The 18,109-nt window shown below is 34.9% G+C and overlaps 1 protein-coding gene across 3 annotated transcripts in view; it reads left to right on the top strand.

The window, feature by feature from the left end:
- Window positions 1–18,109, top strand: part of ITFG1 (integrin alpha FG-GAP repeat containing 1) — a 336,603-nt gene that overhangs the window by 147,796 nt on the left and 170,698 nt on the right. For all 3 annotated transcript variants that reach the window (XM_032591243.1, XM_030298124.1, XM_030298123.1), the window contains exons 9-10: window positions 5,121–5,215; window positions 7,446–7,618. In XM_032591243.1, the coding sequence (XP_032447134.1) occupies window positions 5,121–5,215; window positions 7,446–7,618 (268 nt within the window). The remainder of the gene's footprint in view (window positions 1–5,120; window positions 5,216–7,445; window positions 7,619–18,109) is intronic.

An 18,109-nucleotide genomic window follows, 5' to 3' on the forward strand; every position in this document is an offset into this window, starting at 1 on the left:
GGGGGCTTAAGATTTCACATTTCTAACAAGTTCCCAGGTGATACTTAGGCTATGGGGACTGAGACTCCACTTTGAGAATCACTGCATTAGAGAAACTGTGCTGTTCGAAGTTGGATAGGTAATATGTGATCTGGGGCCAGAACAATGAATTGTAATTTTTTTAAATGATACCAAAGGTCACTTAACTTCAAGAGACTGAAATATTATAAATTTTTAAGAAGACAAGTAATATATATGTTACCCTTTCTTATGTATATCTTCTTAATCCCCTGCTAATTAAAAATAAAAATTATTGGGGCGCCTGGGTGGCGCAGTCGGTTAAGCGTCCGACTTCAGCCAGGTCACGATCTCGCGGTCCGGGAGTTCGAGCCCCGCGTCAGGCTCTGGGCTGATGGCTCAGAGCCTGGAGCCTGTTTCCGATTCTGTGTCTCCCTCTCTCTCTGCCCCTCCCCCGTTCATGCTCTGTCTCTCTCTGTCCCAAAAATAAATAAATGTTGAAAAAAAAAATTTAAAAAAAAAGAAGACAAGTAATATATATGTTACCCTTTCTTATGTATATCTTCTTAATCCCCTGCTAATTAAAAATAAAAATTATTGGGGCGCCTGGGTGGCGCAGTCGGTTAAGCGTCCGACTTCAGCCAGGTCACGATCTCGCGGTCCGGGAGTTCGAGCCCCGCGTCAGGCTCTGGGCTGATGGCTCAGAGCCTGGAGCCTGTTTCCGATTCTGTGTCTCCCTCTCTCTCTGCCCCTCCCCCGTTCATGCTCTGTCTCTCTCTGTCCCAAAAATAAATAAACGTTGAAAAAAAAATTAAAAAAAAAATAATAATTATTATATAAAAGTTCATTATACATTTTTATGAAAACAGTAACTTAATTTTAGTGTCTTCTTGGTTTTAAAGTTAAAATGTCTTAGAAAAATCTGTTTGAATCATTACATTTATTTCAGTAAGTTACTTATCTGTTTTTAAGGGAGAATTTCATTTGAAAATTGGCTAAAGTCAGCATCAAATGGAAATTAACATGTGTTCAATGTGCACTGTAGTCTCTAGTGGTCAGCCATTCCAAAGGTCAATTTTTACACTGCAGTTTATAAAATAATCAAAATACCATTCCTTCTGTTATATTTTCTGTTGAGTCTTTGAGAAGTGATGTTAGCCTTCAAGAAAACTTGAGATATGTAGTGTACTGAAGTCCTAGGGAGAGGGGAATACAAAGTTACCAATTCCTGGGACTTCTTTAAAGAATGTATCCAAGTTTGGGCACCTGGGTGGCTTAGTTGGTTAAGTGGCTGGCTTAGGCTCAGGTCATGATTTCATGGTTCAGGCCCCATATTGGACTCTGTGCTGACAGCTCAGAACCTAGAGCCTGCTTCTGATTCTGTGTCTTCCTCTCTCTCTACCCCTCCCCCGCTCACACTCTGTCTCTCTCTGTTTCTCAAAAACTGAATAAACGTTAAAAAGAATTTTTTTTTAAAGAATGTGTCCAACTTCACAGACTGGAACCTCTATCAGCATGATTTCTTCATAGTCTACTCAAAATCACATTATTCTTAGAGAATTTGCTTAAATCAATATTATTTCCTAGTCTTGGGCCTTTGATTCATGTAAAATTTATTTTTCTGAAACTATTTCCTTCCCTAGGTACAAAAGTTAAAGTATTATTAAAGTTTTGTTTTGTTTTTGTTTTTTTTATTTTATTTTTTTATATTTTATTTTATTTTTTTAAAACATTTATTTTTTTAATATGAAATTTATTGTCAAAATGGTTTCCATACAACCCCCAGTGTGCATCCCAACAGGTGCCCTCCTCAATACTCATCAAAAACGATTTAAGCAATATAATGAAACAAGAATTTAGAATAATAATCATAAAATTAATTGCTGGGTTTGAAAAAGCATAGAGGACAGAAGAGAATCTATTGCTACAGAGATCAGGGGACTAAGAAATAGTCATGAGGAGCTAAAAAATGCTATAAATGAGGTGCAAAATAAAATGGAGGCAGCCATAGCACGGATTGAAGAGGCAGAGGAGAGAATAGGTGAATTAGAAGATAAAATTATGGAAAAGAGGAAGTTGGTTTTTTTTTTTTTTTTTTGAGTAAAAGGCTACTGTAGTCTGAGATAAAAAGGTTATGCAGATTATAAGACAGTGGCTATGGAAATAGTCTAGATTAAAGAAGGCTAAAAATTAAAAACTAAATGCAGGGGTGCCTGGGTGGCTCAGTTGGTTAAGCATCTGACTCTTGATGCTTAGGTCACAATCTCACATTTGGTGAGTTCTAGCCCCACATCAGGCTCTTCACTGATAGCACAGAGCCTGCATGGGATTTTTGCTCCCTCTCTCTCTGCCCCTCCCTCGCTAGTGTGTGTTCTTTCTCTTTCTCTCTCTCTCTCAAAATAAATAAATAAACTTAAAAAAAAAAACTAAATGCAATTCCTACCCCTATATTAGATAGGTAAGAGGCAAAAATGCTATAAAGGACATTGTTAAGTCAATGGATAAAATTGGAATATAGATAGTACATTAGGTAAAAGTATTTGTGTGAATTGATGAACTGATAACTACTGTGGTTATGTCAGAGAATATCCCTTTTCCTAGGAAACAAACACTCAATTATTTAGGGGTAAAGGGCCATAATGTATGTAATTATGTATGTAGTTCAGCAGAAGATTGATTTCATAGAGCATACAAATGTTAAAACAAATGGGGTGAAATGGTAACAATAGGAATATCTGGATAAAGGGTTTACAGGCATTCCATCCACGATTTTTATTATTATAATTTTAAGTTTAAATTATTTTCAAATAAAATGTAACAGACAACCTGCAGAAAAGTGAAACGTGTGATTTAAATGTTTGTTTTCTTTAAGAAAGAAAACTTTCCTCTGGATGTGAAGTTGAACTCTCAGAAAGCTTCTCTATTTCCCTAAATATCAAAAAATAGCACCTAGAGAGGGTACAAGGAGCATTCTCAATGATTAAGTTCTCAATTTCTAAGACCATATCTATAAAATATTGCTGATAATTTATACTAAAAGATATGAGTTATCACTTGAGTTTATTTTATGTTTATTAGATGGTTACTTGCCAGCATTAAGTATCAGCTAAGTCAGGGTTGAAATACTTGTAGGAAATAGGAAACTACTTGGAAGAAAGACCAACTAGGGGGAAATCAAAGTGTAAATCAGAATCTAATCTGAGTATTTTGCCATTGGGTAAAAATGAAGGGCAGAGACTTGGTAATGGTCTTCTAATTGGTCCCCCATTAATTTGCGATAAAATGGTTTGGCTTTTAATGATGTTGATGATATTACTAGAACCTACTTATAAATCACATTTTTCACTTAACTCATTCTTACTTAGCTGGCTCTTTTTTATTCTTTTTTTTAACCATGACAGATGTTTATGCCCTTGGAAAGTCTTCTCCTTTCCAAGTATTTGTCTAGAGTTGTACCTCTTTCTCTCAGCTTCTTTCTCAGTAATCCAAATCTATACATTGTCAAATCACAGATGTTCTCTATACTTTCCGTTGTCAATTCATCTATTTTATTTGATGTTTTACTCCTCTGTGTAAGGGTATATTATCACAAATGATATTAATCATAAGGATCATAAGTAATTAAACCATGAAATTAAATGAAAGAAATTTATTTTTCACTATGCTGTGCCTTTTTCCTTGCTGAGGTCAGCTTCCATTGGCTAGATTTTCAACCCACTCAGCCTAAAATTCTTTTTTCCTTTGTGAATATATTACTGAAGACTTGGTAGGCTTGTTTAAATTCTGTATTTCTCTTAATATGTAAGTGTACACAAGGATGAATATTTCTTTATTGTTAATCCTTATTATCTCCTTCCATCTGAAGGTACTTACCTCAGACACACACTGTATATTAAACCATAGCAAATAAGTCAGTGAATAAAGCAACACAAAATTTAAAATCCAAATGACTATTCCACTGTGCATGTCACTGTAGAGATTTAGCTCTAGGACATCAAAATCTATAAACTGCAGTAAACTCTATCAGGTAAGGGGCAGTAGATAGGAGAGAGGTTCCTCAGTAACCTCATTTCTATTTTTTTTTAATTTTCTTTAATATTTATTTTTGAGAGAGAGAGACAGAACACAAGTGGGGGAGGGTCAGAGAGAGAGGGAGACACAGAATCTGAAGCAACTTCCAGGCTCTGGGCTGTAAGCACAGAGCCCATCATGGGGCTTGAACCCCCAAACTGCGAGACCATGAACTGAGCTGAAGTCAGATGCTCAAATGACTGATCCACCCAGGTGCCTCAGTAACCTCATTTCTGAAGGTCTTCGCAAAACACTGTGCAGTTTTTTAACCAGTCAGCCAGAAATGACATCTGTATTCTCTTCATTTGCCTTTTTATTGATAAAAATTAATTGGTGCTTTTTAGAAGCCAGGGGGCTGAGAGCTTTATAACTCTTAAATTGAAGTTCATACTATATAAAAGACACTTAAGAATATGTGTAAAGACACATTTAAAATAAGCCATATAATAACGAGTTACTATTGACATGCTTGTTTTTCTCCTGTGGCAGCTATGATAATTATGTAAATAAATCAAAACCCATGTTGTTTAAAAATTGATGATTTTAACATTGAAGCCTGAAAATGGGGTCTTTTTCCAACATTGGATAAATTTTTAACTACATTAAAGTGAGCAATTTAAAACAAGATAAATCTAGGAGCACCTGGATGGCTTAGTCTGTTGAGTCTGACTCTTGATTTTAGCTTAGGTCATGATTTCTCAGTTTGTAGGTTTGAGCCCTGCGTCACACTCTGAGCTGACAGTGCAGAGCCTGCTTGGGATTCTCTCTCTCCCTCTCTCTCTCTGCCCCTTTCCCACTTATGCTCGCGCTCTTTCTGTCAAGAATAAATAAAATTTTTTAAAATAAAAGTAAAACAAGATACAATCCAGGTAATAGGTAGCAAGGGGCAGAGTAAGTGTTTTAATTGAATCACATTTATTACAAAGTCATCCGTCACATTCTTCCATTTATGCAGATTGACACAGACTTTGACCAAATAGGAAATGTAACCTGCTGTACAAGCACACTTTATTTGGTAGCTGTTAATGGACTCTCAAAGTTTCTTTTGGCAGATGGAGATGGACACATGGATCACTTACTGCCAGGCTGTGAAGATACAAACTGCCAGAAAAGCATCATTTACTTAGCAAGATCTGGAACAAAGCAGGTATACCAGCTCGTTTTTTAATGTCAGTAGAGTTACCTTCTTGAAGAAAATCTTCAGAGATTTGAAAAAGTATCTGAAGAATCACACACAGAGAAACCAAATGTAAATCATTGACTTCCTCATTTTAATTTAATGAAAGGCATATAAATCTTGTGTTTGTTTATTGAGGGGGGAAAGCACTGTTACAATCATTTCTGGTGAAGAAAACCTATTATTGTTCCTATAATTAAATGATCCATTAGCATTTTATAGGCCAGGAATATGATAAAATGCACTGCAACTATAATGAAAGGTTATGGAAAATAACATCACATCTATTGTCAAGGCTAATCTTGGCTTTGTGGCATATAAATCAGTTTCATTCTCTCATGCTGACTTTTTACCTGTGGCTTATAGGTAAACAATTTAGAATCTGATAGTCATAGCAGAAGATTAATGTGGGAATGATAGTTTGTAACACTGAGAATTCTTCCATATTGATAGCACTAGAAAAAGAAAGCCAGTAATATAGTAGTAGAATTAATCAGCTTTGTTTTTTATCTTCGGGTGATAAATGATAGAATAACATATTGACATTTTATCGCCCTTATACGTAAGAAACCACATTTTATACTAAGACACTAAAGAAAAATCTTCAGTCAACAGTCTATAAACATTTACTATACCCATAAGTTTTATTATCCTAAAGTTTTTAAAGTTTTGAATTACTGAAAACATGAGGTCAAGTAACACCTAATAATTGGTTCCTATGTATAAGTAAACACAGTAATTATAGCCTGGCTTCAAGTGACAGACTACTATGAGAATATTTTCAAATTATACAGTAATCTCTCTCTGGGAAAATAAATGCCACAGTTCTTTAGTGACTCATAAGGATGTCATATTAATAAAAAAATCTTTTTACTTTTTAGACCTTAATATGTTTACCTTAATAGGAATATTTTATCCTCATTAATAATCTGTCAACCTCTTCAGAAATTTGTGATAACTTGGCACTTTGTGAAATTTCCCATCTTCTTCCAAAATAAACTATTTTTTTCAAAGTCAAGTGAATCATTAAAACATGTTGATGTTACATAATACTTTTTTCCTTCTAGGGAAGACTGAAAAGTTGATTAAAGATGTAAATAAGTTTTTTTAAACAGCTTGTTTTCTATAAATATGTTTTCTATTAGCTATTTTTTTTCTTTTTCCTTGACAAAATATGCTTTCTTTGGAAAACCTAGAAAATGTTTGGGATACCCTATGTACTAAACCCTTTCCAAGAAGCCATTTTTAGTATAGTTTGACTTGGAGACACATAAAGAGTCACCTGCTTAAAAAAAATATATTTAGTCATGTTGGTCCTACTGTCACTTCAAGCCAGCTGCACCTATTTGCATATCTTCAGAGTGTATGCCAGTATTCATGCTCTTAACTAATTATGGGCATAGTTATAATTTTAATGGTATGATTTCCACTCTTCAGATTTTAGTTTGCATTAGGTTATCAAAAGTAAAGATTAGGGCATTCAAAAAACAAATGGATTCCCGAAAGCTGTTTTTGAAATCAACCCTATTCTCTCTGTTCTCTTCATTATAATCAATATAGAAATAAAAAATTTACTAAAAATGTAGCTTCCAGCTGTTTTGGTGACAAAGCTCATCCCCCTGGGCAGGCAGAGCTTCTTCAGGGCTGGTGCTGGTGTTATTAGGAAAGCCTCAGAACTCTTGGCTCTGAAGGTGGTAACTGAAGTCATCACCATGTATAAGAGGCAAAGCAGGGGAACAAGGGAGACTCTGTCATCTTCTAACTTTCTTCCTAAGCTGGTCCTCCTAAAAGGACATCAGTATTAGATGATATTACAGTTTGCTGTAATTTTTAAAAAATACTCACTTGAGATTACATTTCCACTCAACACAGGTTTAAAATGGGGGATTCAACTGTCAGAATCAGCATCAGTTCAAACGTAAGAGTCTGTGATTTTGTGAAAAACCTTCAAAGGCTCTATGTGCCAGTTTAAGGAAAAAATTACTAGTAATGAATTTTAAAGGGGACTTTACTTTTCCAGAGTGTCAATTACTGTTCTTAAAAGTAAATTATAATACTCTAGCATATTGTAGAGATAAAGAAATTGAAGTAAGATGACGCTTATCTTGAGGACTTTTAATGGATCATTTGTTTTGCAAATGGTGAATTTTTTTTTCTCAAGTAACTATAAAATCTGACCTTTTCCCTCTTGATTCCATAGTGGGTTCCAGTCCTACGGGAGTTCAGCAACAAGGGCACACTCTGGGGCTTTGTGCCATTTGTGCATGAACAACGACCAACAGAAATACCAATTCCAATTACCCTTCATATTGGAGACTACAACATGGATGGCTATCCAGATGCTCTTGCCATACTGAAGAATACATCCGGAAGGTATGGAAATTAAGTGAAAAATATTGTAAAAATATCTGCACTTTGATACTTCGCTAACTGAATAGCACCTAAATATGGTAGAGTGCCTTAAATAAGGAACATGTTGAGCTTAGTTCCTGTTTCTTTACCCTGTACCTGAATTACCAATTGTTTAGAATACCTGTTGTCTTCCATAGATTTAATTTCTGTAGAACAGAGGTGAACATCTAATCTAAAATACAGAGCTCATTTTTGATTCAACAAAACTTTATTGTTAAAAGGCCAAATTTTTTTTCTTTTAATGACTGCAATTTAATAATCAATTCATTAAATATTAACTGAGCCTTATTTGTGTGCAATTACACATGATCCTTACAGTTAAGAAGTTTTCCATTCTGGAGGTAGAGACAGGCTTATAAGCAAGTAATTGCAGTACAATGTATTACATTCAATAATAGAGGCATATACAAAGGACAGAATGATTGGTACCCTTTCTTTTTTGTGTTTTTTTCCTGGAAATAGTTGAATTTATTTTTTATTTTATTTCTGTATTTGAGTATAGTTGACACACAATGTTATGGTAATTTCAGGTGTACAACATAGTAATTTGACAAGTTTGTATCTTATGTTATTCTCACAATGTAGCTACCTTAACCTGTCACAACACTATTACAAAACCACTGGCGGTATTCCTTATGCTGTGCCTTTTATTCCCATGACTTATTCATTCCATAACTAGAAGCCTTTATCTCCCAGAACCCTCCACTCATAGGCCAAAATTTTTGAAAAACAAATGACCCAGTTACATTTTCAGACTGAAAACCCTCATGATTAAGAACTGAGCCTAGGATGAGAGTACTAATTGTATCTGTGTTGTGTAGTTGTAGTGAAGATTAAATGAGATAAAAATAAATGAAGCAATTAGTACCTAGCACATGCAGACTTTCAGTGAGTTACCTTACTGTTGCTTGTTTATAATTGCAATGAAAATTCAAACATGATTTTATATATATATGTGTATATTTATATATATATATAATAATAGTGTATTTATCACATTATCAGTGACTTTGAGTACTGCAGCTCCTTTTTGTTTCCTTAAGTAGAGGTACCAGTAGGTAAACCAAAATAGTTAAATTTATAATTAGCCTGAGTCTTTGCAGATTCTATAAATATGATCCTTCCTAAATTTTAATACCTTATTGTTTTCTTCCTATCACAATTAATTCTCTTTCTCGGCCCTTATTGTTTCTTATCTCCTACATCATATCTATCCATAATTTTTCCTCTGTGCATTAATTCATTTGTTGACTCCGGAATTAGTGATAATTCAGCTTCACATTTTCTACCAGGCTTATGATGCAATACTGCTTCCCTGGAAAAAATCAGATTTATTGTTGCTTTTAGCACCAAACAGTGTCATCTAGAGATCTGATTCTTAGAGAAACATATATTATTAGTGAATGTCCCTAAATATTTATAGACAATTATGGAGAATCTATACTTAAACTTTCTAAGAATTTGATTTGAAATTATAATTGCTCTAAGTTATGTTTACAGAATTTTCCAGTCATGATCATCATGCTTCATAATGCAGAGTATGTACATTCAGAACCTATGTGTGTGAGACAGATTTAATGTAACCAAATGAATCTCTGAACTCAATGTGATTATTATTCCTTTTAAAGGTATAGTGGCACGTAAAAACAAAGAAATGTAAAATTGCTTTATTCTGGACATTAATCTTATTCAAAAGAATAAGAAATTCCATCCCAAATTGATTAAGTCTGTGATTACTCATCCTTAGAGGAATATCCAAACAATTTTTGTTTTTGTCATAAAGGATTTTTTTTTATTTTTAAACTAGTGAGTTGTATTTTGTTGTTGTTATTTTTTTTTAACCCAGTATAGTTAAATACAGTGTTATATTAGTTTCAGGTATGTAATATAGTGATTCAGCACTTCTATACAACACCTGGTGCTCATCACAAGTGTTCTCCTTAATCTATGTCACCTATTTCACCCCCCCCCCCCCCCCCCCCGTAACCATCCATTTGTTCTCTTACTTAAGAGTCTGTAGCTTGGTTTGTCTCTCTCTCTTTTATTTTCTTTGATCATTTGTTCCATTTCTTAAATACCACTTATGAGTGAAATCATACGGTATTTGTCTTTCTCTGACTTATTTCATTTAGCATTATACTCTCTAGTTCCATCCATGTTTTTGCAAATGGCAAGATTTCATTCTTTTTATGGCTGAATATTCATGTGTATATATATTGCTATAAAAGTTTTTATTAATATTTTCTCTTTTAAACCATCAAATATTTAACTTAAGTTCCTTTACCATTCAGAAATAATGATGGTATCCACAGCTAATTCAGCAGGGAACAGTATAATTCCACAGAAGACATAATGTAAGAGGCAGTCAGTCATAGACACTTGATGCTTTTATAAAGACAACTGTTTAAAACTGGGATTTCTCTTTGGTTCTTTTGGGGTAGATGAGAATTGAAGGTTAGATTTTAGTAGGATAGATTTTAACATCTCATTTTTCATTAAATCACTAAATGAAAAATAGCCTTATCCTTGAAAGGGAGAGTGTGTCCAGGAGAATTCAGCATAATATATTCCTTAAAACAGAAGAAGGGAAAAAGGCACCTGGGTGGCTCAGTCAGTTAAGCATTCAACTCTTGATTTCGGCTCAGGTCATGATCTCATGCTTTGTGTGATCAAGCCCTGTGTTGGGCTCTGTGCTGACAGCATGGAGCCTGCTTGGAATTCTCTCTCTCCTTCTTTCTCTGCCTCTGCTTCCCACTCTCAAATTAAATAAACAGACTTTTAAAAAAGGGGTTGGGGAGATATATTGTGCATGATAATTCTTTCCTGTGTGAATTTACTTTTATCTAAAAAGCATTTTATAATTTTTAACTGCCATCAAGATTGGTGTGTTGCTGAAAATTAGTGCAGGGTGATGGTTCTAATTTGAAGGGTTGCTACCTGGAGAATTCGGTCTCTTTTTTTTTTTTTTTTTTTGCAGTTTTTAAAAATGAGGTAGACATTATGCAGAAAGAATAAAATCCACAACATGTAATTCATGAAGAGAAATTCTGAAACCATAGTTTGTTAACTTGTGTGTTTTTGTTTTGAGAAGAAAGTTGTTTAGATTTGTTTTTTTCTCTTATACAAAAGGCCTAATTTATCATGAGTTAATCTTTAAAATCATGGCACATGAAAAACTTCTCTATTAGTGACATTTTATAGAAGCAGCCTGGTCTGAGATCAGTCATTTTACATATATGCCACCACTGACTGAAAACCCTGTTTTTTTCCCTTGTCTATCCCATTGATACTCAGTTGCCCTTAGTTTGTCATATTCTATGTATAGTCATGTCGTAATTCTCTGAATTTTCATTTTATTGAGAGAAGAAAGGAAAACTTAAAATGACATTGTTGTGCCAGAGACAGAGGCACTGCTGGGCACCATTGCTGCATTGCTTACTAAACCCCAGGTTACACATGCCCCAGCCAGAAACATCCCCATAGCTCCACCCTGCTAAGCCTGGCCAGCAGGCATGCCCCAGCCTAGCACTCCTTCAGCCCAACCTACTAAACCCAACTGGTACTCTTACACAGCCTGCCCCCACTAAATCTGATTAGCAGATATGCCTGGCCTGACATAACTCCTGGGACCACCCCACCAAAGTTGGCAAGTAGGCTTACCTCCGTCTGCACTTTCACACAGTCCCACCAAAGCCAGGGCATGTGCATAGTCCATATAGGTAATGCCTCTTGAACACCTGACTCTGGTAGCCAGGGAAGCTTGCCTCATGGGACTAAAACAATGGGAGACACAGTTTTTGGCAGGCTGCCACCTCCAGGGCTCTGCACAGACAGTAGACTGAAACACACTACTACTCTTCCTACCACTTAGTAGCTGTTTCTCCTAATACATAGAAACAAGCACAGGGATTAAAGCAAATGAGGAAACAGATGAGTGGAAAAATAAAATAAAACCCAAAAAAAAACCTTATTAAAATGGAGATGAGTAATTTACCTGATAAAGTAATGTTTACATAGATGTTCACCAATCTCAGAAGAATGGATGAACACAAAGAGAACTTCAACAAAGAGATAGAGAAAATATGAGGAAGTACCAAACAAATCAAAATAGTCAATGAAAGCAACTTTTAAGCAAAAAATAAAAATAAGCCTAAAACAAAATAGAGCTTAAATATAAAAACAAAATATTTCTAGTAAGTGTTTAATAAATTATTTTAATGTTTATTCATTTTTTGAGAGTGAGAGGCACACACAGAGTGCAAGCGGGGAGGGACAGAGAGGGAGACATAGAATCCCAAGCAGTCTCCAGGCTCTGAGCTTTTAGCACAGAGCTGGAAGTGGGGCTTGAACTCAAGAACTTCAAGATCATGACCTGAGCTGAAGCCGAACGCTTAACCTACTGAGCCACACAGGTGATCCTCTAATAATAAGTGTTTTTTAAGACTAAATATTTCCTATGTACTTGACTTCAGACCACATATTTTGATAATTGGTGCTTTCACCATTCTTTTGTTTAATTATAAGTTTCCATTAACCTAAGATTTATTTTTAAAAGCTTTCCTGAATATTCACATAAATATGTTTGGGGAGTTGTTTTGTATTGTTTTGAGGTTTGGATCTATATTTTTATTGTTTCTTCTTAAAGTTGCTGCATTGCATACAGAATTGTGTCTTGTGCAACACGTTTTAAAATTTGTTAAGATTTTCTGGTACTTTGATAGCCTGATGAATGATTATTTGAAACATCATTCATGTTAAGAACGTTATTTAAATCGGGGCGCCTGAGTGGCTCAGTAGGTTAAATGTCCAACTTCAGCTCAGGTCATGATCTCACGGTTCGCGAGTTCGAGCACCGCGTTGGGCTCTGTGCTGATAGCTCAGAGCCTGGAGCCTGCTTCAGATTCTGTATCTCCCTCTCTCTCTCTGCCCCTCCCCCACTCATGCTCTGTCTCTCTCTCTCTCTCTCTCTCTCTCTCTCAAAAATAAACATTTTTAAAAAATTTAAAAAAAATAATGTTATTTAAATCTTCTATATACTCTTACATATTTTTCTTTACTTTTATAAGTACGTTAATCCTTCACTAGGATTAACAATCTTTTTTGTTTTGTTTTTTGGGGTTTTTTTTATTTTTTTAAATTTACATACAAATTAGTTAGCATATAGTGCAACAATGATTTCAGGAGTAGATTCCTTAGTGCCCCTTACCCATTTCACCCATCCCCCCTCCCACAACCCCTCCAGTAGCCCTCAGTTTGTTCTCCATATTTATGAGTCTCTTCTGTATAGTCCCCCTCCCTGTTTTTATATTATTTTTGTTTTCCTTCCCTTATGTTCATCTGTTTTGTCTCTTAAAGGCCTCATATGAGTGAAGTCATGTGATTTTGTCTTTCTCTGACTAATTTCGCTTAGCATAATACCCTCCAGTTCATCCACGTAGTTGCAAATGGCACGGTTTCATTCTTTTTGATTGCCGAGTAATACTCCATCGTATACATATATACCACATCTTCTTTATCCATTCATCCATTGATGCACATTTGGGCTCTTTCCATACTTTGGCTATTGTTGATAGTGCTGCTATAAACCTGGGGGTGCATGTGTCCCTTCGAAACAGCACACTTGTATCCTGTGGATAAATGCCTAGTAGTACAATTGCTGGGTCTAGGGTAGTTCTATTTTTCGTTTTTTGAGGAACCTCCATACTGTTTTCCAGAGTGGCTGCACCAGCTTGCATTCCCACCAACAATGCAAAAGACATCCTCTTTCTCCGCATCCTCGCCAACATCTATTGTTGCCTGAGTTGTTAATGTTAGCCATTCTGACAGGTATATGGTGGTATCTCATTGTGGTTTTGATTTGTATTTCCTGATGATGACTGATGTGGAGCATTTTTTCATGTGTTGGTTGGCCATCTGAATGTCTTCTTTGGAAAATTGTCTATTCATGTCTTTTGCCCTTTTCTTCACTGGATTATTTGTTTTCTTGGGTGTGGAGTTTGGTAAGTTCTTTATAGATTTTGGATGCTAATTGTTTATCTGATATGTCGTTTGCAAATATCTTCTCCCATTCTGTCAGTTGCCTTTTAGTTTTGCTGATTGTTTCCTTCACTGTGCAGAAGCTTTTTATTTTGATGAGGTCCCAGTAGTTCATTTTTGGGATTAACAATCTTAACAATCATAACAGTTGTCAGCTTCTCAGTTTTTCATTTGAAAAATGCAGCTTTGATTATTAGGTGCATAAGGCTTTTTGCATATTTTGTCTTCCTCACTTCTTATATAATCATGAAATACAGGGATATTTCCTTTTAATTTTTTTTACTTTGATTTCTTTTTTGTAATATCAAATTTACATTCTATTTCTTTTCCTAAGCATTTACCACGCATATATTTCTATCCCTTTATTTTCAATTTTTATGTGCCAAAATATCACATAAGGAAAAAATTTACATTTGATAAAATGCAAAAACCTTAAATGTATAATTGGATGAGTTTTGATAACATTTGATAACTAGTACTCCAATTAAAATACAAAAACATTTTCATCACCCCAGAAAATCTCTCATGCTTCCCTTCTGGTTAATCCCCAGCCTCATAGGTAACCAGTGTTTTGATTTCCAGCAAGATAGGTTGGCTTTGCCTGTTCTTGAACCACAGAATAATGCAGAGAGTGTTTACAAATGACCTAAGAAAAAATGTAGAGAGAAAATATTCATGCATCATAGTACTCAATATTGCTAGAAAGTCAGTTCTTTTCACCTAGATCTGTAGATTGAATGCAATTCTCATCAAATTCCCGACAAGCTTTTTTAAAAAATGTATACACTCATTCTAATAGTTATGTGAAAAAAAATAGATTAGCTAGATTAAAAAATTAAAATTAAAAGCTAGATTAGCCAAAATTTTCTTGACAATAATAACAAAGATGGAGGACTCATGCCACTTTAAGACTTGCTATGAAGCTGTAGTAATCAAGACCTTGTGTGTTTACATAATAGATACTTACAGAGATCAGTGGAACATAAAAGAAAGTCTAGAAATAGAGCTATACGTATTATAATAAACTGACTTTTTTGCATAGATGCCAAGGCAGTTCATTGAGGAATGTACATGAAAGGCCAATAAATATATGAGAAAATGTTCTACAAATTACCAATGGGTAATTAGAGAAATAAAATTAAACCCATTATATATTTTTCACACCCATTAGAATGGTTGCAGTTAAAACTACCAATAACATGGGGGTGCTTGGGTGGCTCAGTCACTTCAGCATCTGGCTCTTGATTTTGGCTCAGGTCATGATCCCAGAGTCATGGAATCAAGCCCTACCTTGGGCTTTGTGCTGGGTGTGGAGTCTTTTTAAGATTCTCACTCTCTCTTTCCTTCCCCTCCCCTGCCCCTCTCCCCTGTTGGTGGGCACACTCTCTTTCTCTGTCTCTCTAAAATAAAAACAAAAAACAAAAACTACCAATAACACCAAATGTTGGTGAGAATATAGAACATCTGAAACTCTCATATATTTTTTGATAGGAATGCAAAATTGAACATTAATTTTGAAAAACTCTGACAGTTTCTAATGACCTTAAACACCTATCTTTCCTACAACACAGTAATTCTATTCCTAGGTACTTATGCAAGAGAAATGAAAACTTAAGTTTACCAAAAGACTTACAAAAATTGTTCATGGTATATTTATTTATAATAGCATCAAATTGGAAGCAAATCAAAGGTACATTAACAAGAAAATAGATAAATAATTGATGGCATATTTATACAACTTAATGATATCTATAATAAAAAAGAATAAATTACTGAAGAAGCAATATGAATGAATCTTAAAAATCTTAGGTGAAATAAAAAAGGGAATATATGATGGAATGGGAATTTTTTAAAACTATAATTCTCTGTCTTTTAATAGTAGAGTATAATCCATTTCAAGAAATACAATTTAGTGGATAAAACCTAGATTTAGATTCTGGCTCTACTGTTTATTGGCTGTGTGATCATGGCAGCTACCGACCTGTGTTTTAGTTTTAATATGTGTTAACGAGAATAATAATAGTACCTATGTCATGAGGTTACTGTGAGGATCAAATGAGTTAACATATGCAAAGGACTTAAGAACACTTCATGGTACAATGTAAGTTCTATGTGTATCTGTTATTTTAATTATTTAATAATATTATGTGGTCACACATGTTTGCTTTATTTCTGCCATTTTATGTTTTGTATTCATTATGGTTTTTCTTGTTTTTTTCCCCTTCTTTTCTCTCTCCTGCTGGATCATTTAAATATTTCTTCTTTTATAGTTCCTAACATGGTTTATATATTATAAATTTTATTTCTGTGGTAGTCGTTATACTTTAATGCTTAGTATATATTTTTAAATTTTATTTTTAAATGAACTACTAAAGACACATTAATACTTACAGAACTTATAGCACACATTCAGTTCTCTCTTTCCCCACTCCACTCACTCCCCATTCAGTGATATCATCACCACTTACTTATTTTAACATTTGTTGCTATAATTATTTACACTTGGCTATAAAGTTTAGTAGTTTCTTTGATCACCATTGAACATGGTGTGGTCCATTCTTTCTTTGATTCATGTATTATTTTTCTAGATATGTTATCAAATAATTCTATCAGCAAGAGTATACAGAGTCTTTCTGACTTTCCATGTCTGAAAACTTATTTTCCTCTAGCTGGAATGCTAACTTAGAAGAGTATAGGATTCTGGCGTTAAAATCATTTTATTTTATATAAATAAACAACATTTATTTAATTTAACAATTAAATTCCAATTCTTAATTTTGCTAGTGAAAAGTCTGTTGTTAATCTGATTGTTGTCAAATTGGCTAACATACAGTGTGTAAAGTGTGCTCTTGGTTTTTGGGATAGATTCCGGTGGTTCATCACTTACATATAATACCCAGTGCTCATCCCAAAGTGCCCTCCTCAATGTCCAAAACCCATTTTGCCCTCTCCCCAATCCCCACATCCACCCTCAGTTTGTTCTCTTTATTTAAGTGTCTCTTATGGTTTGCCTCCCTCCGTCTCTGTAACTATTTTTCCCCTACCATTCCCCCATAATCTTCTGTTAAGTTTCTCAAGATCCATATGAGTGAAGACATAGCTGTCTTTTTCTGCCTGATTTATTTCAATTAGCATAATACCTTCCAGTTCCCTCCAAGTTGCTGCAAATGTCAGTATTTCATTCTTTCTCATTGCCAAGTAGTATTCCATTGTATATATAAACCACATCTTTATCCATTCATCAGTTGATAGACATTTGGGCTCTTTCAATTTGGCTATTGTTGAAAGTGCTGCTGTAAACACTGGCGTACATGTGCCTCTGTGAATCAGCACTCCTGTATCCTTTGCATAAATTGCTAGTAGTGCTATGGCTTGGTCTAGAGTAGTTCTATTTTTAATTTTTTGAGGAACCTCCACACTGTTCTCTAGAGCAGCTGTACCAGTTTGCATTCCCACGAAAAGTGCAAGAGGGTTCCCGTTTCTCCACATCCACGCCAGCATCTGTTGTTTCCTCAGTTGTTAATTTTCACCACTTTGACCAGTGTGAGGTGGTATCTCAGTTTTGATTTGGTTTTGATTTGTATTTTCTTGACGATGAGTGACGTTGAGCATCATTCATGTGTCTGTTGGCCATCTGGATGTCTTCTTTGGAAAAGTTTCTTTTCATGTCTTCTTCCCATTTGTTCACTGGATTATTCGTTTTTCGGGTGTGGAGTTGGTGAGTTCTTTCTAGGTTTTGGATACTAATCCTTTATCCGATAGGACATTTGCAAATATCTTTTCCCATTCTGTCGGTTGCCTTTTAGTTTTGTTGATTGTTTCCTTTGCAGTGCAGAAGGTTTTTATCTTGATGAGGTCCCAATAGTTCATTTTTGCTTTTAATTCCCTTGCCTTTGGAGATGTGTCGAGCAAGAAATTGCTGCAGCTGAGGTCAAAGAGATTGTTCCCTGCTTTCTCCTCTAGGGTTTTCATGGTTTCCTGTCTCACATTTAGGTCTTTCCTCCAGTTTGAGTTTATTTTTTGTGTATGGTATAAAAAAGTGGTCTAGCTTCATTTTTCAGCATGTTGCTGTCCAGTTGTCTCAGCACCATTTGCTAAAGAGACTTTTTTTCCATTGGATGCTCTTTCCTGCTTTATCAAAGATTAGTTGGCCATACATTTGTGGGTCCATTTCTGTGTTCTTTATGCTGTTCCATTGATCTCTGTGTCTGTTTTCGTGCTAGTACTGTATGGTCTTGGTGATTAGCCTTTGTAGTAGAGGCAAAAGTCTGGGATTGTGATGCCTCCCACTTTGGTTTTCTTTTTCAATATTACTTTGGCTATTTAGGGACTTTTGTGGTTCCATACAAATTTTAGGATTTTTTGTTCTAGCTTTGGGACAATTTTGATTGGGATTGCATTTAATGTGTAGATTGC

The sequence above is a fragment of the Lynx canadensis genome, chromosome E2 (genome assembly GCF_007474595.2).
Source record: "Lynx canadensis isolate LIC74 chromosome E2, mLynCan4.pri.v2, whole genome shotgun sequence".
Taxonomy (NCBI): Eukaryota; Metazoa; Chordata; class Mammalia; order Carnivora; family Felidae; genus Lynx; species Lynx canadensis.